The sequence below is a fragment of the Thamnophis sirtalis genome, unplaced genomic scaffold (genome assembly GCF_051295495.1).
Source record: "Thamnophis sirtalis isolate CommonGarterSnake01/CBP01778 unplaced genomic scaffold, rThaSir2_p1.2 scaffold_7, whole genome shotgun sequence".
In the NCBI taxonomy this organism is placed as follows: domain Eukaryota; kingdom Metazoa; phylum Chordata; class Lepidosauria; order Squamata; family Natricidae; genus Thamnophis; species Thamnophis sirtalis.
In genome coordinates this window covers 37,449,317-37,474,992 of record NW_028261387.1, presented here as the reverse complement: position 1 = coordinate 37,474,992, position 25,676 = coordinate 37,449,317, and the positions used below count along the sequence as shown (strand labels likewise).

The window sequence follows — 25,676 nt, the reverse complement described above, 5'->3', positions numbered from 1 at the left end:
CTTTGCAGAATGTATGACGTTTTGAAGATACATAAGTAGCGTACAAAAATTTTATGACAATAATGAAAGTTTTGTACTCAACAATAGAGGTATGCTTGCGAACTTCAAAATTAAATCTGGATTGAGCAAGTCTAAAATTTACCAGAAGAAGCTTTGCAACCCTTAGGAGAAAGAAATCATAGGAAAGAGTTTCCTTTATAGAAAATAAAAGTTCTAAAATAAATTTGCTACCTACAGACTTTAGGCAATATTTTAAAATGACAATCTTTCATTGTAAGTTTTATCTTCTATTTAGCCATTGGCATTACAAACCAAACTGGGAAAAAATCTGGAATATGTTTTTTCCATGTATTTGCAGTATGTCTTCTAACAGGAAAGTAATTTATATGAAATATAATTTCATTGTAGCATCTTTCTTATAACCTTTTAATATTACTTTGACTTTCCCCACTTTTTAAACTCTCAGTGTCCTATGTTCATTTTTGTACTATTTAATCTCTGCCTTCCTCAACCTGGTTGCAATGCAGGAATATTGAGCTACAGTAACTTTTATAATTCATAGCCAGAAAGGATTAAACTGAAATCTAACAACCTGTAGAGAACTACTTTGTAGACATTTAAGAAATATTCTTTTAAGCAGAATGAATCCATGGCCTTGCTTGTAAATATCAGGTAGATATTTTAAAACATAAAAATGAACGTTAACCACTGTCTTCCAAATTGAAAGTAATAAGTGTTTTTCTGTTTGATATGTTTGGTGTTAGTTAGGGTGAACATCATAATCTACTTATTGTCTTATCTAATTATTGTCTTACAAAAAGTACTTTGGTTGACCCAATCTAAAGAAATTCATTGTTTGGATTTGAATTGCCCCCAAATCATTTAGAGTCATCAAAGTCAGGAGGACTTAGACCAGTTACAACTTATTTAAATTGTGAGACTCAGTATGAAAAAGCATCATATGTAGAACAGAGGTTTCTAACGTTTTCTTAAGAGCATTTCGGATGTTGATGTACCACCCCATAATTGGATACAAAGCACTATGATATTGCAGGCAATCTTCTTGGTGTGAGGACACATTTGGAGTATCATTGCATGAATTAGAGCACAGCTATAATGACTAGCTCCACCATTAACCAGACTGAGACGATATAAAATGTCAGATGATAATTGGTGATGAAATTTATTACTATTATTACAGGGAGCATGAAAAGGGCCTTTGGGATTTACAGTCTCCAACACCAAGCAAATTTATTAGACACAACACAGGGCACTTTGCCTGGGTGGCAGGAGGAAGGTGCCATGCACTGCCCAGTGGAAGGGTGCCAACATTTCTTGCCTTGACTTTGCATGCAACTAATATAGAAAAGACCTGGCAGATAAAGCACACCATTGCACATCTGTTTTTCAGTTTCAAAGTTGCACAAACATACAAATAGAAAATGATGTATCTTAGCAGAAGAGAGAAAGAACATAGGTCTTTGGAAATTGTACAGAAAAATTAGTAGGGCTTTCAGCCATTTTATCTGAGGGAGTGCTTCAAAGAAAAATCTGAACCTGTCCGAGTGGAAGTGCTTAACCAGGAATCAATGCTTAATTATATCCTGGTGTTCATAACATACAGCAAAAAGTGGCAACTGGAGTTTCAGAACTATTTTTATTCAACTGCATTAGAAATATTGATAGTGTAAAACCAGCTGATAAAGGATTTGCTCTTTTTTCCTCTGTTTTGTTGTTATTGTTGTTGTTGTTGTTGTTGTTGTAATGACAGTATTGATTCCATCTACTGAATAAGTATAAAAGGCAAAAGAAAATGAAAGGAGGGATGTTCCACAATTCTGCGTAAGGCAACACTGATATTAACACACAAGTGAAAGAACATATAGACTATATACAGTTTGAAGTGGGACTTCCTCTTCCCAGTTCTGCTCCCGCCCCAAATAAAAGCAAAGCTCTCAACACATAGACTAATAAAATGTTCCCAAATAATTCATATTTGACTCACAGTTCTGAAGACAATTTCACATTTTATAACACCTTTCTGTAGGCTATTTTTTTAAATTGGCCAGTGCAAAGAGGTAATGCCAGATGTGGTCTCCACAGGACTTCTGACAACCCTTTCCCACAAATGGGAGCACCTTAATGGGAACAAAATTGAAAGTAGTAGGCTCTATATCAGAAATCCTTCTCTCCAGTGGCAGAGGGTTGGGCATTTCCTTGAAGCCATCTGTTTATCAGGCTTTTGCTGGAGTTCAGCTAGGCCCTCAGTTTGGTAAAGTATCCAGTCCCAGAGAGGCAGCATGTTGCTTTGCTCGCAGCCGGAGATTCTCAATGCTGGTTGTTTTACTGTTCAGGCTGGGAATAGAGGAAGATGCCTGGAGAATTGGAGAGGACCACACTTGCTGGGCGTGAGAGAGGGACTGGTAATAAGACTGGCAATGCAGCGAGCTTAGGGGTGCCATGTTGACATTCATGCCCAAATACGGCATGGAAGAAGGGTTTCCCATTTCAAAGGATGAATAATGGACCAAGTTATTGGTAGCTGCCATGTGTTGGCGGAACTGCTCTTGAAGGCGGAAGAGGCTGAGAGGAGAAGATGAATAGGAATGCGCCTGAGACATGCCACTGCTGGAGGATGCAGTGGCAGCAGTGCCGACAGGGGATTCTGCATTGTTAAACACAACAAAATCAAGTCAATGAAGACTAAACTCCAACCTGGAATGAATACATTGCATTGGGATTTTTAAAAGATGTTTCAAGCTCTGTGCAATGGGGTAAGGGAGAAAGAATGATGGTTGTAATGCCATGTTTGAAAACACGATGTGTGTAAACAATGGGAAGGGAACCCATGGACTTTTCATAACTGTCAACGCAACCCCAGACAGAATTCACAATGTCAAGAGTTGTAGGGGGATATATTTAGCAACCTCTGGAAATCTACAGCTCCCTCTTTCATGTAAAGGCTGTTGGATCCTAGAATTTCAGATGCCACTGGACACATTCTTGTCTAAAACCCTGGCAATTATTCTTAGTAATTCTAATCCAGATAAAATATGATATCTTAAGGATCAGTTATTTGCTCTTCCTTTCATACAAATGCAAAAAAGCCCAACACTTGTTTGATTTATGTATCACAAATTTCATTCAGAGGTAGGGATTTACAACAAAAATTAAAACATTAAAACAAGACCTCCCCAGATAATGAGCCCAATCAGGCTTTTGAGCGCATGTGCTAAAATAAGCCCTCCCCTGAAAATAAGCCCTTCCTAAAAATATTGCAACACAGCAGCAACCATGAGGTGATCATGCTCACCACCTCCTGCACCTCAAAATTAATAAGACCTCCTTGAAAATAAGGCCAAGTGCTTATTTCGGGGGTCAAAAGAAAATAAGACCCTGTCTTATTTTCGGGGAAACACAGTATGTGCCTGGATTGAATTCATCCAAGAATTAACTTGTGTGAAATGTTACCCTTGCATTCATTAAAGCAAAAGCTGAATGTGAAACTGCATTGTAGTCTGGAAAAAACATATCACAATAAGATGGACACAGAGCTTCTGCTTGTAGGAAATAGTTGAGAATGCTGTACATATCCCATCGGCCTGTCATATTTGGAAAAATTACTTTAAACCTGCGCCAAGATGGATGAAGCTCTTCCATCTTGGCTCAGGTTTTTTACAATATAAAGCTGTAACTTTGTAATTCCAAGACCTGGGTTAATAGTAGTCTTCTTTGGCAATATCTTAACATTTAACAGTTTGTTACCAAATTAAATTGGTACTTGCTTAGTTTGATGTTTAGGTAAAAATTGTCAACTTCAGAGTCATAACAATGCTTGGAGAATACTGAGGATTTGTGAAACAGCCTCCTAGCTAGCCCAAGTTCAAATAAAACAAAGCAGTCATATTGCTTCATTCGCATTGTTCTGCCTGACTCAGTGAATGAAATAATGAATGTGAAGTAACTGAATAACTTAAAAGAAAAAGCAGCAAACTATGAGAAATGTTTAAGCCACTTTTCTTCAGAGACAAAAATTCACTTTTGAAATAATCTGCCTGGAAGTGACTGAAATGGTTTGGTGTGATTATTTTAAAGAGTTTTAATGTTCTCAGTATTTTCTGACCTTATGTAGACCCTTCTCTACCTTTTATTTTAAAAAATATCTTTTACATTGTTAAGAGATCTGGAAACCTGAGTTTGCACGCTTTAATCTAACATGGATTTTGAGATAAAAATTCTTAGCAAAGGGAATTGGTTTTCTTCTCACCTGCTTTAGGACTTGCCCTCTTACTATTCAGCACCTTGTTTTCCTCTCCAGGACTTTTTTCTTCCTTGTTCTCCTCAAGGAAGATCTTGAATTCTTCCTCTTTGTCTGTCTGGTCCTCGGCTGCTGACTCGCTGGCTGAATGCTCGGAGAGTGTCAGGCTGAGCTCTGCATTTACCTCCCTTGGCAAGCTCAGAGATTTGTCTGCATCGGGAGTTGGAGTTGGTGTTTCTAACACGGGAGTGTCTGCTTTGCCTTCACTGTGATTGGCCTCTGAGTCTTTCTGCTTCTGTAGCTGTTCTTTCTGCAAGCTGCGCTGCTTCTTTCGAAATTTAGCTCTTCTGTTTTTAAACCAAACCTTTGTACCCAAAAAATAAAGGAGATGAAGAAAAGGGGAAAAGGGAAGAATGAAAGATAAACTTTTGGATTGAATATTGAATTTTCTTCATCATGCCCACTCCAGAAACCTTAGCAAACTACATGTACAAATTCTAACAAATTCAAAGTTTAATCAGCATATTCTCCTGTTTATAAATGGCTAGTAGCAAACTCCAATTGTTTTGTTTGAAAATATGACCTGCAATTAATCTGGGTCTGATAAAGGTTTAAAATTAAAGCAGGTGGAAGATGTTGATGTAGTATATAAATTAAAATCCTATGCATACTTAAGGCACATTAAGTGTATTTGAATTTATTGCTGGGACACTGTATATAAATTAAGGCTGAGCTTCTGGTGAGAATCATGAGAAAAGAGCAGGGATGGCAATACAATGTAAATCAGCAGCCAGATCAGCAGAGATTAGCAGGCTCAAATCTTTCTGGATAAATGAGAGATCATGCAATCACTCATTTGCACTCTGGATAGCTGTGTCTCATGACTGCAGGAGCTGAGGAGTCACAAGCAGCATATAATTAATTTATAGCTAAAGAGATAGTTTCTAAGCGATGGGGTAAGATTCTATTTGGTGAGTTATAATTATTATTATAATTATAGGGACACGGTGGCTCAGTAGCTAAGACACTGAGCTTGTCGACCAGAATGGTTGGTGGCTCAAATCTCTAGTGCCACGTAATGGAATGAGCTCCCATTACTTGTCCCAGCTTCTGCCAACCTAGCCATTCGAAAGCATGTAAAAATGCAAGTAGAAAAATAGGGACCACCTTTGGCGGGAAGGTAACAGCGTTTCATGCACCTTCGGCGTTTAGTCATGCCGGCCACATGACCACGGAGACGTCTTTAGACAGTGCTGGCTCTTCGACTTTGAAACAGAGATGAGTACTGCCCCCCAGAGTCGGGAACGGCTAGCACATATATGTGAGGGGAACCTTTACTTTTAATATTTTTTATTACAAAGGAAGGAAGAGCTTTAATGCTTAATTTAAAATAAAATTTAATTAAGTTTTAATTTAATTTATTTTATTTATTATTTTTGCAAAAAGCTTGGCAAGCAGCTGATATAAGAAAGTTTAAAATAGATGAAGTGGGACAATTATTTTGAAAGATTAATTTTTTGTGAAAATGTTTTAATTGGAAATATATTAGACACACGAACCAGACCTTTGTGGAAATGTTTTCTCTTTACTATTAATAAGTGCTGATAATTGGTGGATTTTGCAAACCAAAAGCAAAAAAGTAATGAGTCAGACTATAATGCTGACTGCATCTATGAAGATGAGGATTGTGAGGTTGATTATGGAGTGACATTAAAGATAAAAGTATTAAAGGCACAGAGAGAAAGAAAAAAGGAGGGCAAGTTTGTCTTCATCCCTCTTCTTTGAGACATTTTCTTTTTAGCATTACAAGCAGGACATCAAGAAAAGCAAGAGGAGAGGATAATTTGAGCAACCTGCAGAGGAAGGAATTAAACCAGATCTGCTTCAGGAAATGTTTGAGGAAATAGCCAATATATCAGCAGAATGACTTGATACCAAAGTAACTAAATCATTTGTTACCAAATTGATAGGTTTGGGGGGAGGGGGAATAGGTGAAAGATTTGTAAAGATGGAAGAGGATATGAGAGATAAAGTTAAAAAGATGGAAAGCTTGTAAAACAAGTCTCCATGTAGTAAAACAGGTCTAAATCAAAAAAACGAAAGCATAAGACAGAAGTTATAGCTATAGAATTGAAAAGAGCACTAGATAACCTATCTCTATTGGAATTAAGAGTGAAGGTATTTTGTTTGAGACTTAGAGCAATCCAGGAGGAATAAAGATATTAGAGAAAAGCTGATTAAAGCCCTGGCAAAGTTTTTGGATTAGGAAGAAGACTACACTGAAGCAGAAATTGCTAAAGTTCAATTTCAATTTCAATTTAATAAAATTTGTATGCTGCCCACTCCCTTGGTACTCTGTAGAATAAATTCCAGTTGTGCATGAACAAGAAATGTTCTAAGGGATGTTTTGGTGAAATTTATCAGGAAGAAGGCAAGAAATCAAGTTTTGAAACAGCATTTTAATACAAGATTGAAGATTGATAAATCAGATATAATTGTTTTTACAGAAATTCCTATTGGAATTTTGCGTACTTATTTTTGACTGAAAGGTTAAAGCAGAAAAAATGCATTCTGATGGGACAAATTCCAAGGTTTGATTTTTAATTTTAAATAGCAGAGGTTTTGATTAAATTATGTTGAGAAAATGAGGGAATTTTTAGAAAAATCCAAGAGAAACAGGAGATCCAAATTGAGATATCAGAGAAGACTACACAAAAATTCCAATAGTGCACAAGAAAATGAAAGATGATACGAAAGTAGGTGCTACAAGCATAGATTTTTCTAAACTTTTGGCTTCGTGGTGGAATAAAAATCTTAATGTGGAATATAAATGTAGCAAATGCTACTTAAAAGATGGGGAAATGATTATTTAAAACAATTAAAACAAGATATAATTCAAAGTCTTAGCCTCCTGCAAATTAACTTCTATCCCAATTAACCTACAATGCAGATCAATCAATACAAGATCTTGTTTTAGTTGGAGATTTATGTTTAAACAACTGCATCTCAATTTTTTCTCTTTTTTTCTTTTCTGTTGCTTCAGAAGTAAGACTCACATTTTTATGATTTTATGATGAAGGGGGCTAACAGTTTTGGTTGTGATATACAGATGGAACAATGGGAAAATATGTACCTGAAAGAATTGAAACGTATATGTATAATCTTTCTTTAAGATTATGTATAATCTTAAGGAAAACTTTATAAGACGACATATCATTGACATTTGCCACCTGAGAAATTGTATAAAGACATTTCAAATATATGCTGGATATCCAAACAACAGGAAGGGACGTTGTATCATCTTTGGTAGATGTGTGAAAAAGCTAGAAAATTCTGGATCCAAATTTCTGGATCCATTGCTTCGGAGCACCTTAAAGATTGATATACAATAGAAACCAGAGGGGCTCTTTCTGGAAGGGATAATCTGGAAAGTCTTTGATTTTTTGTACATGATAACTACAGAAAGTTTATTGTATGTATAACTACACTAACCTTTTGATCAAAGAAAGGACAATATCTACATTTATAACTAAACTGGGAAGTCTTGTACATTTTTTTCAAGAAACAGAAAAAATGAAATTATGATTCATGTTTTGATTATTAAACAGAAACATTTTTAGAAAGAAGGGAGATATGTTGTAACTATAGTGTAAGAGGTAAACATATAATTGTACTTATAATTGTTGTAAAGACGATTAGGAGCTACTTCTTTATAGCTTTTTTCTTCCTTTTCTATTTTCTTTTCCTTTCTCTCTCTTTTTTCTTTTTACTTTATATTACATTGCATTAATTCTTATATTTAAAAAAACTTGTATAAAATTGTATAAAAATATTTGCATAGGATATTGCTGTGAGTTTGAGATGTCTTAGCTTTACTGCATCTGCAGGCTTAATTTTACATCTTAATTATATATCAAGTGGTCCTCATTTTTCTTTACACTAGTATATGTACCCTAATGGAAACCACTACACACAGAAGGTGTGGTAGTTATGAAATCTACCTTCTCACGTGAAAAAGAGAAGGGAGAACAGAGAAGGGAGAACAGAGAAGGGGGGAAAGCTTCATTAGCATCATTGGTTTTTTTCACCTATGCTATTTTGATTTTCTGAAACAACTTTAAGCTTGCTCCTCTACCCAGGCATTGATCTCAATCAGAATATGAGCTCCAAGCTTTTACTGTACCATAAAAGAACATTTAGGCAGTCGGTATGTATAAAATACTTCAGGTATATTGTGCAATTTAATCCTGTGTTTATAGCATAGAAGCAGAAATAAGTGCATGTTAATCACCAAGTGAAAGTCATACTTAAAGGACTAAAAAAGGAAATATGGCCAGGAAGCTTGATTTATTTGTCTGTGTGTTTTATAATCATATTATGCTCTGAAGCAGCAGATCATGGCCTTGTCAGAGTCTAGGTCTCTAAGGAGAAGATGGATCTAGGGCCGACGGAGCAGAGGTGGTATGCTGTTGATTCGCCCTGGTTCAGGTGAACTGATAGTGGTGGTGGTGGGAGGTTCCACCCCCCTGCCTAGAAGTCATCACAAACTCTCTGCACTTGGCATTTGAAAGATAATGTTAGAATTATTTTGGATGCCTTAGAATATTATGAAGCTCGGCCGAATAAACAAGTGGCCTTTATGTTTCTTGACGCACAAAAGGCTTTTGATTGGGTAAATTGGAACTTTATGTTGTCACAATTAGAAAATATGAAGTTTGGAGAAAACTTCTTAAATGCAATTCGGGCAATTTATGTACGACAAACCGCGACATTATTGGTAAATGGAGAAGAGGCGGGTGATATTGAGATTGGTAAAGGCACAAGACAAGGATGCCCGTTATCCCCCCTACTGTTTATCCTCACATTAGAACCCCTTCTTAGAATAGTGAGGAGTGACACACAAATTAAAGGGTTACAGGCTAAAGTTCAGGAATTTAAGGTCCAGGCTTTCGCCGATGACCTTGTTTTTATCCTGGAGGATCCTATGGCTTCTGGGATACAACTTTTACATAAAATAGAGGAGTACGGTAGGATAGCGGGGCTACGTATAAACAAAGAGAAGACAAAACTGTTAATTAAGAATATGACTCTGAACCAGAAAAGGGAAGTACAAAGCCTGTTAGGGATTAACATGGCCCATAAAATACAATACTTGGGAATTTGGCTCACGGAGAGATGTTCCTCTATCAAGGTAGATAACTATATGAAATTGCTACAGCAGGTATCTAAAGATATGACTAATTGGAGTGGTAAACAACTGTCTTTGATGGGCAGGATTGCGACAGTCAAGACATATGTATTACCAAAATTTTTGTTTCTGTTTCAAATGGCACCAACTAAATTGGACAATTTTTTTTTAAAATCTTTGGAGACAATAGTGGCTCGATTTATATGGCAAGGCAAGAAAGCACGAATTAAAGCCCAAATGTTGCAAAAACGTAGAGAACTGGGAGGCTTCGGAGTACCCAACTGGGAAGCATATTATAATGCAGCAATTATGACATGGGTGAAGGATTGGGTGATGTTGAGTAGAAGGCGCCTATTGGCTATAGAGGGACATGACCTCCCTCAGGGATGGCATGCCTCCCTCTGGCAAGAAAGAGACACCCCCCATAGGTACTTCATGGGACATTATATTCGGAAGATTTTGATGGGGGTCTGGGAAAAGATGAGGAAAAAATACTATCTCAGGGTTCCGTGCTGGTTGGCACCATTAGAGGCCTTAACGCATCCCAGTGTATTTAATTGGACAAGAAACATAACATATAAAGACATCATGACAGAAGATGGCAACATGAAAACAAAGATGGAATTAGAGCAGCAGGGCAGGAATCTGGAATGGTGGGAATATTTACAGGTTAGAAACAGGTTTAAAAGCGATAAGGTACGGTTTGGGATCTACCCAAACCCTCAGGGGCTAGATAAGATTTTGTTTGGTGGAGACAAGAAAATGTTATCGAAGATTTATCAATTTTTGACCTGCCAAGATGCTAATGAAGAGATGGATAAAAGCCTTCTAATAGCATGGGAGAGAAACTTTGGCTATGAGATTGAAATGGGCAAATGGTGGGATCTATGGAGTAAGACCATTAAACTTACAATATCTACAGCATTCAAAGAAAACATATATAAGATGGTTTATAGGTGGCACTTCCCCCCAACGAGGTTAGCCAAGATGTTCCCTGGGTTATCTCCATTGTGTTGGAAATGTGGAAGAAAGGATGGCACATTCTACCATATTTGGTGGTCCTGTACTGAGGCCACGAAATACTGGAAAAGGATTAAAAAATGGCTAAAAGAGGTTACCGGGGCAAACATGGAATGGAGACCCGAGAACCTTCTACTAAGCATTAAACCAGAAAACATGAGCAGTTCAATATGGCATTTGAGCCTACATATAATTGTGGCCGCAAGAATAACTTATGCACAATTTTGGAAATCCACTACCATACCGTCGGAAGATGCTATAATTAAAAAGATCTATGAATGTGCAGAAATGGACAGAATGACGGGTTGGCTGAGGGACAAAGGAGAAACGGAACATTACCTTAGATTTAGATTTAGATTTAGATTTAGAAGGTTTATTTATATGCCGCCCTTTTCCCTGGGGGGACTCAGGGCGGCTCACAATCCAAAAAGGAAAGGGGGAAAACAGACTTTTTACATATAAGACAATACATAATTAAAACACAACATTCATACCATTCGGGCGGGTTACAGTCTTAGCCCCAGGCCTGACGGGATAGCCAGATTCTGAGGGCTGTGCGGAAGGTCTGGAGGGTGGTGAGGGTACGAATCTCCACGGGGAGATCGTTCCATAGGGTCGGAGCTACCACCGAGAAGGCTCTCCTCCGCGTGGTTGCCAGTCGGCATTGACCAGCAGATGGAACTCGGAGGAGGCCTAATCGATGAGATGGAGGTAATTGGAGGTAATTGGCAGTAGGCGGTCTCTCAAGTACCCAGATCCACTACCATGGAGGGCTTTATGGGTGACAAGTAGCATCTTGAAGCGTATCCGGAGATCGACAGGTAGCCAGTGCAGCTCGCGGAGGATAGGTGTTACGTGGGTGAAGCGAGGTGCACCCACAATCGCTTGCGCGGCTGCATTCTGGACTAGCTGAAGTCACCGAATACTCCTCAAGGGCAGCCCCATGTAGAGCACATTGCAGTACTCCAGCCTAGAGGTCACAAGGGCACGAGTGACTGTTGTGAGAGCCTCCCGGTTCAGGTAGGGGCGCAACTGGTGCACCAGGCGAACCTGGGCAAATGCCCCCCTGGTCACAGCTGACAAATGGTGTTCAAAAGTCAGCTGTGGGTCCAGGAGGACTCCCAAGTTGCGGACCCTGTCTGAGGGGTGTAATGTTTGACCCCCCAGCCTGAGCGATGGAATACTTGCCAAATTGGTGGGAGGGAAACACAACAGCCACTCGGTCTTATCTGGGTTGAGCACGAGTTTGTTAGCCCTCATCCAGTCCCTAACAGCTTCAAGTCCCTGGTTCATCACGTCCACCGCTTCATTGAGTTGGCATGGGGCAGACAGATACAACTGAGTATCGTCCGCATACTGGTGGTATTTTATCCCATGCCGCCGAATGATCTCGCCCAGCGGTTTCATGTAGATGTTGAAAAGTAGGGGGGACAAGACCGAACCCTGCGGCACCCCATATGTTAGGGGCCTAGGGGTCGATCTCTGCCCTCCAACTAACACCGACTGCGACCTGTCCGAGAGGTAAGAGAAGAACCACTGCAAAACAGTGCCTCCCACCCCCACCTCTCACAGTCATCGCAGAAGGATACCATGGTCGATGGTATCGAAAGCCGCTGAGAGGTCAAGGAGAACCAGGATGGAGGCATAGCCTCCGTCCCTGGCTCTCCAGAGGTCATCGGTCAATGCGACCAAAGCGGTTTCTGTGCTGTAGCCAGGCCTGAAGCCAGACTGGAATGGGTCAAGATAGCTAGCTTCCTCCAAGGATCGCTGGAGCTGAAAGGCCACCACCTTCTCAACAACCTTCCCCACAAAGGGGAGGTTGGAGACTGGACGATAATTGTTAAGAACGGCTGGATCCAAAGATGGTTTCTTCAGGAGGGGTCTCACCACCGCAGCTTTAAGTGTGGGGGGAAAGACCCCCTCCCGAAGGGAGGCGGTAACAACCGCCTGGATCCAGCCCCATGTCACCTCCTTGCTGTTAACAACCAGCCAGGAGGGGCACGGGTCCAGTACACATGTGGAGGCACTCACAGCTCTCATGGCCTTGTCCACGTCCCCAGGGGCAACATCCTGAAACTCAACCCAGCGATGGTCTACCAGATTATCCCCTTGTGCCTCGGCTGGATCTGCAGAATCGGAGTCCAACTCCGACCGAAACCGAGCAACTTTGTCCGCTAGAAACTGGACGTAATCCTCAGCCCTACCCTGCAGGGGATCCCCCGTATCCCTCCTATTTAGGAGGGAACGGGTTATCCTAAACAGGGTGGCTGGGCGCGACTCAGCGGAGGCTGAGCTGGAACTTCCTTAGCTGGAACTTATGGTATATGTGGGCAACAAGGAGAACAGCAGGGACTTAAAATGGGGAAAGTTAAAAGTGAACATGGGTATTGTAATAGATCCCTGAATTTTGTAATGAGAAGATGTGGCTTAGAGACCTAACAATGAGGAAGGAAAGAAAAAAGTTGGGCTGTGAATGACTGTCACTGCGGGGGAGGGAGGGGAGGGGGGTTGTATGTTTAAAATTGTATTTGTATTTGTATGTTTTACTCTTAAAAAAATGTATAACTAACAAACTCTCTGCACATGTGCAGAAGTACCACACATGAACAAAGCGGGAGGCGTGAATGTGCTCCCACACCAGTAGCAAAGGTAAAATAATTTCATGCCTGCGACGGAGGGCGTGGGCTCAATCCCTATTCCCATGAGAAACAACGTAGGGAGGAGGATAAGGCAGTGCTGGGCCTCTCGGGCCTCAGAAGAGTAGGCAGGGAGGAAGAGAGGGCACAGGCTGACTGAGAAAGGGAGGAAGAGGTAGAAAGTGCAGGTGGTGGAGCAGGGGAGTGGTGGAGCTCCAGAGACGAGCAAATGCTTTCCCCCCGTCCAATCCCCAAGTGCAGAGAATGGAGAGGAGGCAGAGGCAGCACAGGGCAACCTGACTACTTGGGAGGAGGCACTCTGCCCCTCCTCACAAGGATCACCTGGAGAGTATCATTCAAGGAGATGCTGTGAGGAGGGGCTTTTGTCGGGAACAAGTGTTGCATTTCAATGCAACACGTTCCACGGTTCCTAGAAGAACTTTGCTCCCAAATCCTTGCTTTTGTTGACTGAGGTTTGATCCTTTGCCTTGACGTTGGTGGACTTCCACTGCCAGGAAGTTGCACGAAGCGTATGCAGGTGCGTGGGTTCGAGCCTTGCTCTGGGAGTGTAGGTGTACCCTGTGGGCAGAGACTTTGGGGAACGGATCAGGAATTGTTGGATTGTGGGGATCTGGGGGGGGGGGAATTGGTGGTTGAAAAAAGACTGACCAGCTTTCACCTAGCAAGTGTTGCTTGCGTGCCAACCCTGGGTCACAACACAGCAGTTTTGCACAATTAGGAGAAGGACTTTTATGAACTATGTGATCTGTTTTCAGAGTTCAAAGATCTAACATTTGGACTAAGACTACAGAAAGAACAGCACTCACATACAGTTAGCATCTAAGAGAAACCAACCCTCTTCTATCTTGGCTAATAGGCATTTTTGCTTCTAAAAAACTATTTGATTCTTTAGATACACACACTTAGCTACGCTTGAGATGCTGTTATCATGATAAAGCATGTATTCACAGTTCATTTAGTATTTAGCTCAATTGTATTCCCATGAGAAATACTAATTGATTGGGTACCTGTACTCTAGCCTCTGGCAGATTAGTGCACATTGCCAATCTCTCCCGCATCACCACGTCTGGATAGTGAGTTTTCTGGAAAGTTTTCTCCAAGGCCTCCAGTTGTTGGGCTGTGAAAGCTGTGCGGCTTCTCCTCTGTTTGCGGTGCTGGGAGCCATAACGGGCCTCCAAGATGATGTCTTGAAACGTACAGCCGTTGGAAGATAAGAAATAGGGCCAATTTAATTAGTGTAATTTGTGTGTTAAAAATAATAACAACAATATGGCAGCCAACAAAAAAATAAATAACTGGGAAAAACTTCTACTTCAAGGCTACCATCACTTGCCTGATTTGACCAAAGAAAGCAAGATCCAAAGATGCAAGGCTGAATTAATGGGCATTAGTATATTATTTGAAATACAAGTAAGTTTCAAATATTTGCTGTTGCATGTAAGCCAATCTTTCCTAAACAGGTCCCACTGGAAGTAATTTGATTTCAGCGTTCATGATCCTAGCTAGCAAAGTCAACAAATCAGGACAGCACTGGGTTTGGATGAAAAGAAGGAATGGCAAACATTATGAAGCTCTGCCTCTTTACTGTTCTATTAACCCCTACTGTATATGTAGAAGATTATTGTCTGCAGAGTTCAACTTTTCTGTATCCATGGAAGTATTCCCCAAAGTTCAGACCCTCATAAAACCTGGCAAAAAGAAGGATCTTTGGGGAGATCCATTTTCTAAAATGGGGGGGGGGGAGCTTCCACTACAGAACAGGCAAAGATGTCTCAAGAGGAATCTAAAGAAGTCCTCCAGAGCTTTCTAAATGAGAGAAAATAAACTCATTTAGTGGTAACAGTGAATGAAGTCTTCTCTCACTTTCTCATAGAAATTTGCACAAAGTTGTATGGGAAAGATGCTTCTTAAAACAGTACATATTTTGGAAAGTGACATACACAAATATACAAATACATTAAAGAAATGTTTTCAGAAAAGGTGTATGTAATAACCTGTGCCTTGGAGTGGGTTGTTCCGATATTATTGTTCTTTTTTTTATTTCAAAATGATTTAAGGATGATTGTAAATTGCTTTTCTAATGAGAAATTGTTTAGAATTACTTTAACAACTTATTAACTGAATATTAGGTGAAATTGATGCTACCAAATACGGATGTTTCAAGCTTGCATTTCTTCTATAAGTACGGGTAGTCCTTGACTTACAACAGTTCGTTTAGTGACAGTTCAAAGTTACAACAGCCCTGAAAAAAGTGACACGGCTGTTCTTCACAGTTACGACTTTTGCAGCATCCCCATGGCCACGTGATCAAAATTCAGATGCTTGGCAACTCATTCATATTTATGACTGTTGCTGTGTCCCAAGATCATGTCATCACCTTTTACAACCTTCTGAACAAGCAAAGTCAATGGGGAAGCCAGATTCACTTAACAAACAGGTTACTAACTTATCAACTGCGGTGATGCATTTAACAACTGAGGCAAGAAAGGTCTTAAAATGTGACAAAACTCACTTAACAACTGTCCCACTTATCAGCAGAAATCTTGGCCTCAATTGTGGTCGTAAGTCGAGGATTTTCTGTACTGCCAAATAAACGAATAGAAGGGGAAGATGTACTAAAAACTAACAATATCACCACCATGATAAGTGCTGAAAATTGCAAGGAAGAGAAATGAGTAAGTGCAACATACTTTCTTCCTCTTCTTTTTGAATCCGTACAAAATTGGGCAGATTGTATATTTCTAGTTATTTCAACCATGACTTTCTTAAAGTTTCTTAAAGGTGCCCTTGGTAACTCATGAGAGGGAGGCTGTTCCCATATCCCCCTCCCACCTGGCACAAAACCCGTCCTTGTTCTTACCAGCCAGTCTTTCTGCCAGCGTGAGGGCATGCACTGAGGGCCTGTAATCAGGTGCATGCTGTGCTTGCTGTGCTGCTTGTTGGTGCAGGTTATACATCGCACTCAAGGAATTCATGGCATGGAGAGAATAGCCATTTACTCCATAGTGCTGCATGGTGACATAGGACCTGAAACAATGGAGAAATAAAACTGGTTGAAGGGTTGTTGTTGGGGCAATGTATGGATTGCAAAAGAAAAACAGGAATGTTGAAAGAAATAGAGTCAAATCTCATACAGAATCCAATCAAAGAATAGAATAGAATAGAATAGAATAGAATAGAATAGAATAGAATAGAATAACAGAGTTGGAAGGGACCTTGGAGTCTTCTGGTCCAACCCCCTGTTTAAGCAGGAAACCTTATACCGTTTCAGACAAATGGTTATCCATCTTCTTAAAAATTTCCAGTGTTGGAGCATTCACAACTTCTGGAGGCAAGTTGTTCCACTGATTAATTGTTCTAACTGTCAGGAAATTTCTCCTTAGTTCTAAATTGCTTCTCTCCTTTATTACTTTCCACCCATTGCTTCTTGTCCTGCCCTCAGATGCTTCAGAGAATAGCTTGACACCCTCTTTTTTGTCACAACCTCTGAGATATTGGAACACTGCTATCATGTCTCCCCAGTCCTTCTTTTCATTAAACTAGACATACCCAGTTCCTGCAACTGATGTTTATATGTTTTAGCCTCCAGTCCCCTAATAATTTTTTGGGATTCAGGGTCCCTTTTTCTGTTTGGAGTTCAAAGGATACGTGTTTCATCTTTAATGCCCTGTCCAGCTATGGATCAGGCAAGCATAACAGCAACATCTTACTTCCAAGGTAACTGAGCAAGATGGGGTAAATGTAATATAGAGAAACACAATTATCCCTTGCACTGAAGTGCTGAGGTGAGGTGCTTAGAATGATGGATTGGGAATGGGGAGATCAGTTCTAATCCATATTCTGTTGCTGGAGGATGCAGGTTCTGTTTCAGGCTAACCTACCTTGTAGGGTTATTTTAAAGATTAAATAGATAACCCAAATCCTTGCACAATTTCCTGAGTTCTACAGAGAAAGGAGGAGATAAGACAAACATGTAAGACGCCAAAGAAGGAGACCAATATCACCGTGTTCCCATTAGGAATATTTGTCTTCAGGGTTTCTCACCCTCCTATGCCTTTCCATGGAATGGCCAATTCTGTTACCTCCCTGCAGATCAGGGGTCAGCAACACGCGGTTCTGCAGCCACATGTGGCTCTTTCATCTCTCTACTGTGGCTCCCTGTTATCGGCCGGCGCCACAATTTTGAGAGGAGCTTCCAGTTTGAGGGTGGGGGAGCGGGAGAAGCACAGTGCTCCAGGAGAAGACTCTATGGCAAGGGGTGGGTTTTCCAGTCGGCTCTACAATTGATAGGGCTTTTGGTTACGACAGGTAGAGGAAAAAGAACACCACACTAGGAGGAGACCCTATGGTGGGGGAACCAAACTTCTGGTCAGCTCCAGAATTGAACCGGGGGCTTCTGGTTAGGATCTTTGTGGTGTATTTTTTCATCTTGGAAACAGGTCCAAATGACCCTTTGAATGTTTAAGGTTGCCGACCCCTGCTCCAGATCATTGATTTTAAAACTTTGTATCTTTAAGAGGTGGACTTCAACTCCCAGAATTCCCTAGCCACCCTTCTGGTACTTGAAGTCCATATATATTATAGTTGCCAACTTTGAAAGGCACTGGTCTAGGGACTCTCAGAATTCTGAGTTACCTTTTAGATTCCCCCTCCTTTTCATTTTGACTGTTTTTGCAAAACTAGGTTGAAACCCTTATATTTGATACAGAAAGTATCATTTTGCTTGTTCAAAGAAAATATAGGTGACACTTGAACTTGAAAAATTAATTTATGTTCACTTTCAAAATAGAAACATCTATTTTTCTGCAAACAGTAATCCTATTTTTCACTTATACCATTGGTTCATCAGTATGCTTTTATAAACTAGAATTTAGGATCTACTTGTCAAATCATCTGCATTTCATAAATGAAATCTATTTCATTTGAAATGTAAATTTTATAAATTTGTAAGGAATAAATGAAACACACCAGAGTTTTATAATGCCTGCTTGAGAAACCATTCTCTACAAAAGTACTATTCAAAACAGTTGTGGTGCATTCTAACAAAGGTGGAATTTTAGAATCTTAAACATGTTCTACCCAATCCTATGAGGACTTAATAAACTTGATCCATGTGATGAAGTTTTCATGTATCTAATATAATTTGACTTTTGCTATGGGAGAAAGCTGTAACTGATATAGTTACCAACTTTCCAGTAAGAGATTCGGGATGCACAAATTGTCTTATTTAGACAATTAACGATCTTCAGAATTGCTACTTTTAAGATGTGATTTTTATGTTTGTGTGATTTCCTCTAATGTTACAACTTCCAAAACATTGACATAAGAATGAAAAGAAATACACTGAGAGCAAGACTGTAGCTTTGGGTATTTGTATGCTGTCGGCTACTGAATATTATTTGTATACTGCTGAGAGACAAATTATCACTAGATATAGATTTCATCTCTAACCAGTCATCTTATATTTTCCAACACTGGAAAATAGGTAGCCTCAAGCTATAACAGTCATTTTATTCTTGAAATCCACCTCTCATAATCTTTCCTTGGCATTTTGGGTCTTTCCATATTAGGGAGATAGAAAGTAGCTTTCTGTCATTCAGCTGAAACGACCACTCAACTATTCTGGATGATGGTCCTGCAAGGCCCTTTTCAATAATTATGGCATAAAAGTTCCATCTGCACATAATAAAAGATTTATGAAAACTGGACAGAGGGGCTGTTGTTTGCTGTTTCCTCTGTGTTTTCTTTTGTCCTATAGATCATAGCTGTCAAAATCTTATTCCCAATATTATACTTTGTATGGCTTGTAGACAGATTTTATTCTTTATGGTCTGGTCACAATCATGCACTTTCTGTATCTGGAAGGAACAGGAACAGGAAGAAAACGCAGAAAAACAAATGGCTCCCTTCCTGCATAAAAGGCATCAATGGTTGAAAAAAAAAGTCGCACTATATATACTGACAGTGAATTCACTTCCCTGAACCTAATCAAAGCATCTTCGTTTATATGAGAGGGAAAGAGGTTGGGAGAAAGAGAATCAAATCAGAGAAATATCTGCTTTTGCAGAGATGCAGGGATCTTTTTTAAAAAAAGTTAACCAAAAGCCAATGAAATCCAACCATGCACAGCAATCACAGAAAATGTGAACATCCCTCAAAAATAATTTTATTTTTAGTTAATTTATTTTGCATATTTTTTGGTCTCAAGACAAAGTGCATAGTTAGATCCATGAACGTGCAGATCTGAATCTAGGTTTTCTTAGATTTAGTCACAACACAACTTTCTTTACACTTCACAGAATATGTTTCAATGTTTCCAAAACAAGAGATATAATCCTAGAAAAATGCTCTTAAGTCCAGTGTGATGAAGTTGTCAATGTATCAAGTTAGTGATGTCAGAAAACAGTAAATATTCAAAACATACATTGTTGAATATGACAACATTTCTAAAATTGTGCAATAGAATGCCCAGTTTTGCTCTGTAGTGTGAAGGAATCAGACTCCGATGAACAACATTCAGAGAGATAAAAAATGCACAGGAACGTTTGACCAGCCTTCTGCACATAAGTGCATAATAGTCAGACACCTCTGCATAGTTCAGAAATTACTATTTCAAAAATGTCTATTCCATTTAATGATTTTAAAAATGTATCCAATTTCTTTAACCATTACTATGTTTCCCTGAAAATAAGTCAGGGTCTTATTTTCTTTTGCCCCCAAAATAAGCACTTGGCCTTATTTTCAGGGAGGTCTTATTATTTTTGAGGTGCAGGGGGTGGCAAGCGTGGTCACCTCATGGCTGCTGCTATGTTGCAATATTTACAGGGGAGGGCTTATTTTAGTGTATGCACTCAAAAGCCCGATTGGGTCTATTATCCGGGAAGGGCTTATTTTCAGGGAAACAGGGGGGGGGGCTTCCTTGCTCACCATTTCTACCATCTACCTTAGCTGGCTCTTCCCACTAAGCTCCACCTTTACGAACTTACCCTGCTGGACCTTTACTTTTACATCTCTCCCCCTGGACTGTGTCTATCACTGGGCTGTCGCCCTTTGGACTTGGTATCTCTACGTATGGACTGCTCGCGTATTTTAATTACTTTTGCATCTGACTGCGCAATTTTTAAAAATAGTATGGTGAATGTATGGGATTTGCCTGTGATTGAATGAATGGCCCACTTTTATTGTTCCATTTTGTTGTATTTTTTATGTGTTTTAACTCTCACGTGGGGATTGTGTGAGTGAATAAATGAGTGTGCTTGATTCGGAGGGCCTGCCGGGGAACGCGGGAGCCATAGGGGTGGTTGAGGGAACCACGGGCACGGGAGTGGGCCGGAGCATCACGGTCGTAATGGGGAGGGGCAGATATGGCGGGGACTTTAGGGCTGGCGATTACCGGGGAAGGAGGGCTCGCTACGTTACAGAGATCCCTCCTTCCGGCCCTATGAGTCCCACTCCAAGGCCAGATGGCGCGAGTAATCAGGACCCTGGTCTCAGGCTGTTGTCGCTAAATGCCAGGTCTGTAGTTCACAAGGCTCCCCTCGTCCGGGACTTAATTTTAGACGAGGGGGCAGACCTGGCATGTATTACTGAAACCTGGCTGGGCCCGGAGGGAGGAGTCCCCCTCGTAGAGATGTGCCCAGAAGGATTTCAGGTGCTCCATCAGCCGAGAGCTCAGGAAAGGGGTGGGGGTGTGGCTATTGTTATCCGAGAGTCTGTAGCACCTCGTAGGATCCCTGCTCCGGAGCTTGTCGGGTGTGAGTCCCTACTGGTGAAGTTGGACCTCAAGGGTCAAGTGGGTTTGCTGTTAACGTACCTGCCTCCCAACAGCGTTGCAGCAGCCCTCCCCTCGCTCCTCGAGTCGGTAGCCGAGCTAGCAATTGAGTTCCCCAGACTTATGGTCCTGGGGGATTTCAATTTGCCTTCGCTCGGTGAACACTCTGATGGGGCGCAGGAGTTCATGGCTTCCATGACAGCCATGGGCTTGACCTAAGTAATTCGGGGCCCAACCCACTCAGCGGGTCACATGCTCGACCTCGTATTCCTCTCGGAGCAGTGGACTTGTGATCTTGGTCTGAGGGGTAATGAGATCATACCCCTGTCATGGTCAGACCACTGCCTACTGAGGCTTGACTTTCGGAGACCAAACCCCCACTGTAGGGAGGAGGAACCGACCAGGTGGTTCCGCCCCAGGTGACTTATGGACCCCTTGAGGTTCCAGACGGAGCTTGGGGTTATTCCTGAAACCCTCGCCCACAGTCCGGTGGAGACTCTGGTTGCTGCCTGGAACTCAGCAGCGACGGAGTCTCTTGACCGGATTGCACCACTACGGCCGCTCCGAGGCAGTGGATTCCGGAGGCCACCTTGGTTTACCGAGGAGCTCCGGGAGAGGAAGCGCCGGAAGAGACGCCTAGAGCACGCATGGAGGTCCAACAAATCCGAATCGAACCGAGCACTTTTAACATCTTGCATCAAGGAGTACATCAGGGCAATTAGGACGGCAAAAAGATCTTATATTGCCACCTTGATTGCGTCCGCCGAGTCCCGCCCAGCCGCCCTGTTCAGGATAACCCGCTCCCTCCTAAATAGGAGGGATACGGGGGACCCCCTGCAGGGTAGGGCTGAGGATTACGTCCAGTTCTTGGCGGACAAAGTTGCTCGGTTTCGGTCGGACTTGGACTCCGATTCTGCAGATCCAGCCGAGGCACAGGGGAATAATCTGATTGATCATCGCTGGGTTGAGTTTCAGGATGTTGCCCCGGGGGATGTGGACAAGGCCATGAGAGCTGTGAGTGCCTCCACTTGTGTACTGGACCCGTGCCCCTCCTGGCTGGTTGCTAACAGCAGGGAGGTGACATGGGGCTGGATCCAGGCGGTTGTTACCGCCTCCCTTTGGGAGGGGGTCTTCCCCTCCGCACTTAAAGCAGCGGTGGTGAGACCCCTCCTGAAGAAACCATCCTTGGATCCAGCCGTTCTTAACAATTATCGTCCAGTCTCCAACCTCCCCTTTGTGGGGAAGGTTGTTGAGAAGGTGGTGGCCTTCCAGCTCCAGCGGTCCTTGGAGGAAGCCAGTTATCTCGACCCATTCCAGTCCGGCTTCAGGCCTGGTTACAGCACAGAAACCGCTTTGGTCGCATTGACCGATGACCTCTGGAGAGCCAGGGATGGAGGCCATGCCTCCATCCTGGTTCTCCTTGACCTCTCAGCGGCTTTCGATACCATCGACCATGGTATCCTTCTGCGACTACTGCGGGAGGTGGGGGTGGGAGGCACTGTTTTGCAGTGGTTCTCCTCTTACCTCTCGGACAGGTCACAGTCGGTGTTAGTTGGAGGGCAGAGATCGACCTCTAGGCCCCTACATATGGGGTGCCGCAGGGTTCGGTCTTGTCCCCCCTACTATTCAACATCTACATGAAACCGCTGGGCGAGATCATTCGGCGGCACGGGATAAGATACCATCAATATGCGGACGATACCCAGTTGTATCTGTCCGCCCCGTGCCAACTCAATGAAGCGGTGGACGTGATGAACCGGGGCCTTGAAGCTGTTAGGGACTGGATGAGGGCTAACAAGCTTGTACTCAACCCGGATAAGACCGAGTGGCTGTTGTGTTTCCCTCCCAATAATTTGGCAAGTGTTCCATCTCTCAGGCTGGGGGGTCAAACACTACACCCCTCAGACAGGGTTCGCAACTTGGGAGTCCTCCTGGACCCACAGCTGACCTTTGACCACCATTTGTCAGCTGTGACCAGGGGGGCATTTGCCCAGGTTCGCTTGGTGCACCAGTTGTGACCCTACCTGAACCGGGAGGCCCTCACAACAGTCACTCGTGCCCTTGTGACCTCTAGGCTGGAGTACTGCAACGTGCTCTACATGGGGCTGCCCTTGAAGAGCATCCGGCGACTTCAGCTAGTCCAGAATGCGGCCGTGTGAGCGATTGTGGGTGCACCTCGGTTCACCCACATAACACCTATCCTCTGCGGGCTGCGCTGGCTACCTGTTGATCTCCGGGTGCGCTTCAAGGTGCTACTTGCCACCCATAAAGCCCTTCATGGTAGTGGATCTGGATACTTGAGAGACCGCCTCCTGCCAATTACCTCCTCGCGACCAATTAGATCACACAGATTAGGCCTCCTCCGAATCCCATCTGCCAGTCAGTGTCGACTGGCAACTACGCACAGGAGAGCCTTCTCGGTAGTAGCTCCGACCCTTTGGAACGATCTCCCCGTGGAGATTCGTACCCTCACCACCCTCCAGACCTTCCGCACAGCCCTTAAAATCTGGCTATCCCGTCAGGCCTGGGGCTAAAGATTTAACCCACGCCCACCCAAATGGTATGAATGTTGTGTTCTCTTTAATTATGTATTGTTCTTATGTGTCATTGTTTGTATCCCCTTCCCCATGAGTTGTAAGCCGCCCTGAGTCCCCCCAGGGAAAAGGGCGGCCTATAAATAAACTTTCAAATTCAAATTCAAAGGGCTTATTTTCAGGGAAACAGGGTAGGTGGCTAGCCAACAACATCTAACAATTAAAGCCTCAAACAAACAAACAAAACAGAATCAAAAGCAACATTTAATAGATGATGCCCTGTGAGATAAATAAATGATCCAGTTGTTTAGAGCCAGACACACCATAAGGGAGTACTCCTTCAGCAGGAAGTTGTAAAATCACAATGTGACACACACTCATAAAATTATCTGCTGCACTTTAAGTGCTTACCTGAGTGATTGAGTAGACAGGTATAGCTGTCTGAACTGGGGATTAAAACCAGCTGGCACAGTGATTTGTGAAAGTTACCTACTGATTAATATCTGAGAATGGTTGTGTGTACATTCAGGTGGCTTTCCTATCAAAAATTGTGCACAAGGCTAGCTGAGATACCTTCTGCCTTCCCTGTGGTTTCACAGGGCTTGAAGCATCACAGCGAAAGCTGATGAATCTGAACAACATTGTTCTCTTCTCTGAAGGGGCTGTCCCTCTTGAACAGGACAACAAACTATTTTTTGGACTAGTTGAAATATTCTGAACAAATCTTAAAAGGCAGCCTTCTCTAGGAAAGCTTAGACTTTCAAGACTCTAAGAAAAATAGGCCAGTAGCTTTCTATTCAACAAACCTGTCTTCAGATCTCTAGGCAGACAAGTCTCGTGTAAGGCTTTGTTGTTGGATATCATTAGTTTGTCTAATATTATTCAAGAAGCAGAAGAGAATCTCAGCACCTGGAAGTAAAGAACACACCCACTTAAGTGTGCAAAGTAAAGATCAATGAGCACTTAAAGGACAAATTTCTATTAAAAAATTACATCTTATATCTTTACCTTGTGGCTATGATAGATTGCCTTTAAGCTTTATATTTACTTCTAGTTTTCCTGCTGATTCAAACAAGGGACGGGGAATAAATGAAACCCTTATTTTTAGTCTTATACTTTTAATTCCAGATAGATCAGGGCAATATAATGAGATTCTCTAATGTTCACAATAATTCTGTGAAGCAGGTTAGGCTCAGAAGGGTGATAAGTCTAAGGTTACGCAAAAGAAGGCAAGATTTGCAGTTTTCTTTGAACCTGGACTGCCGTAATCATTAAGTTCATGTTCTAGCTACTAATTGCCTAAATAATATAAATGTGGAGGTGGAAAGACATCATGAGAGTTGAATATAATTCTGAAAGAGTCCTCAGCACAAGGTAAATGCAATAAAAGCAAAACAGGCTGAAATCATGCAAATATGAGGCATTATCTGGCATTTATTCAAAGCCAGAAAAAAAGAATGATCTGGGAAATTATAGGCAGATGCTTGACTGAATTTGCCACTAAATATTACCAGGAACAATTAGTTTAAAGAAGATTATTTAAAAAATAGATTGCTAGACTATAAAAGTGTTTTGTTTCTTTAACAAAGTGAGTAGGCAGTATGTTGCAGCAGGTGGGATGCACTTGTTAGAATTGGAGGATATTCTGTTCTCATGAGTGAATGGGAGAAACAGGAGTTAAACCTGAGTAGAAAATTGGTTAGAGATGAAGAAATGTTTCTGAATTGAATAGATAACTTGGCAAAGTTACAACTTTTCCCCAGGAGACTTGGAGCGGGACTCTTATTCACTATCAGAGAGAGAAGATCTACCTTTAAAAAAAGAAAAGGAAAGTTAACCATCACCTTATTGCAACAAAGCTTGGCCTGAACAATCCTTTGGTGAGAAGACACTTTCAAGTAATGGGTTGGTCACTAAAGAATTGTCTATATTAAGATAGTTAACATGATCAGATGATGAATATTTTAATGAGGAGATTGAATCCTTCTCCTCAGGGTCATTTAAATCCAGGAAACACATGATTTAACACCTGGGTACATAATCTAAAAAAAATCAGGAATGCATTATACAGAGCCATTCCAAATGTGGCTAATAAAAAGTGCAATTTTCAAGATGAGAATAATCAGATTAACTATTTTGTTGACACTATTTTCTATTCATTGGGTTTAATGACCAATGACATGCCGTTTAATTTTTAGTGTGGCCCCACAGACTTTTTGACATCTGCCTTAGGAGTACTACTCAAAGG

The 25,676-nt window shown here is 41.6% G+C and overlaps 1 protein-coding gene across 1 annotated transcript in view; it reads right to left on the bottom strand.

Annotated features, from left to right (window-relative positions):
- Window positions 1–41: 41 nt before the first annotated feature.
- Window positions 42–25,676, bottom strand: part of DMBX1 (diencephalon/mesencephalon homeobox 1) — a 47,071-nt gene continuing 21,436 nt past the window's right edge. Inside the window, exons 2-5 of the mRNA XM_087720796.1 lie at window positions 15,984–16,150; window positions 14,131–14,309; window positions 4,268–4,622; window positions 42–2,665 (exon numbers count right to left, since the gene is read on the bottom strand). Coding sequence (XP_087576922.1) covers window positions 2,265–2,665; window positions 4,268–4,622; window positions 14,131–14,309; window positions 15,984–16,137 — 1,089 coding nt within the window. The 5' untranslated portion in view covers window positions 16,138–16,150 and the 3' untranslated portion in view covers window positions 42–2,264. The remainder of the gene's footprint in view (window positions 2,666–4,267; window positions 4,623–14,130; window positions 14,310–15,983; window positions 16,151–25,676) is intronic.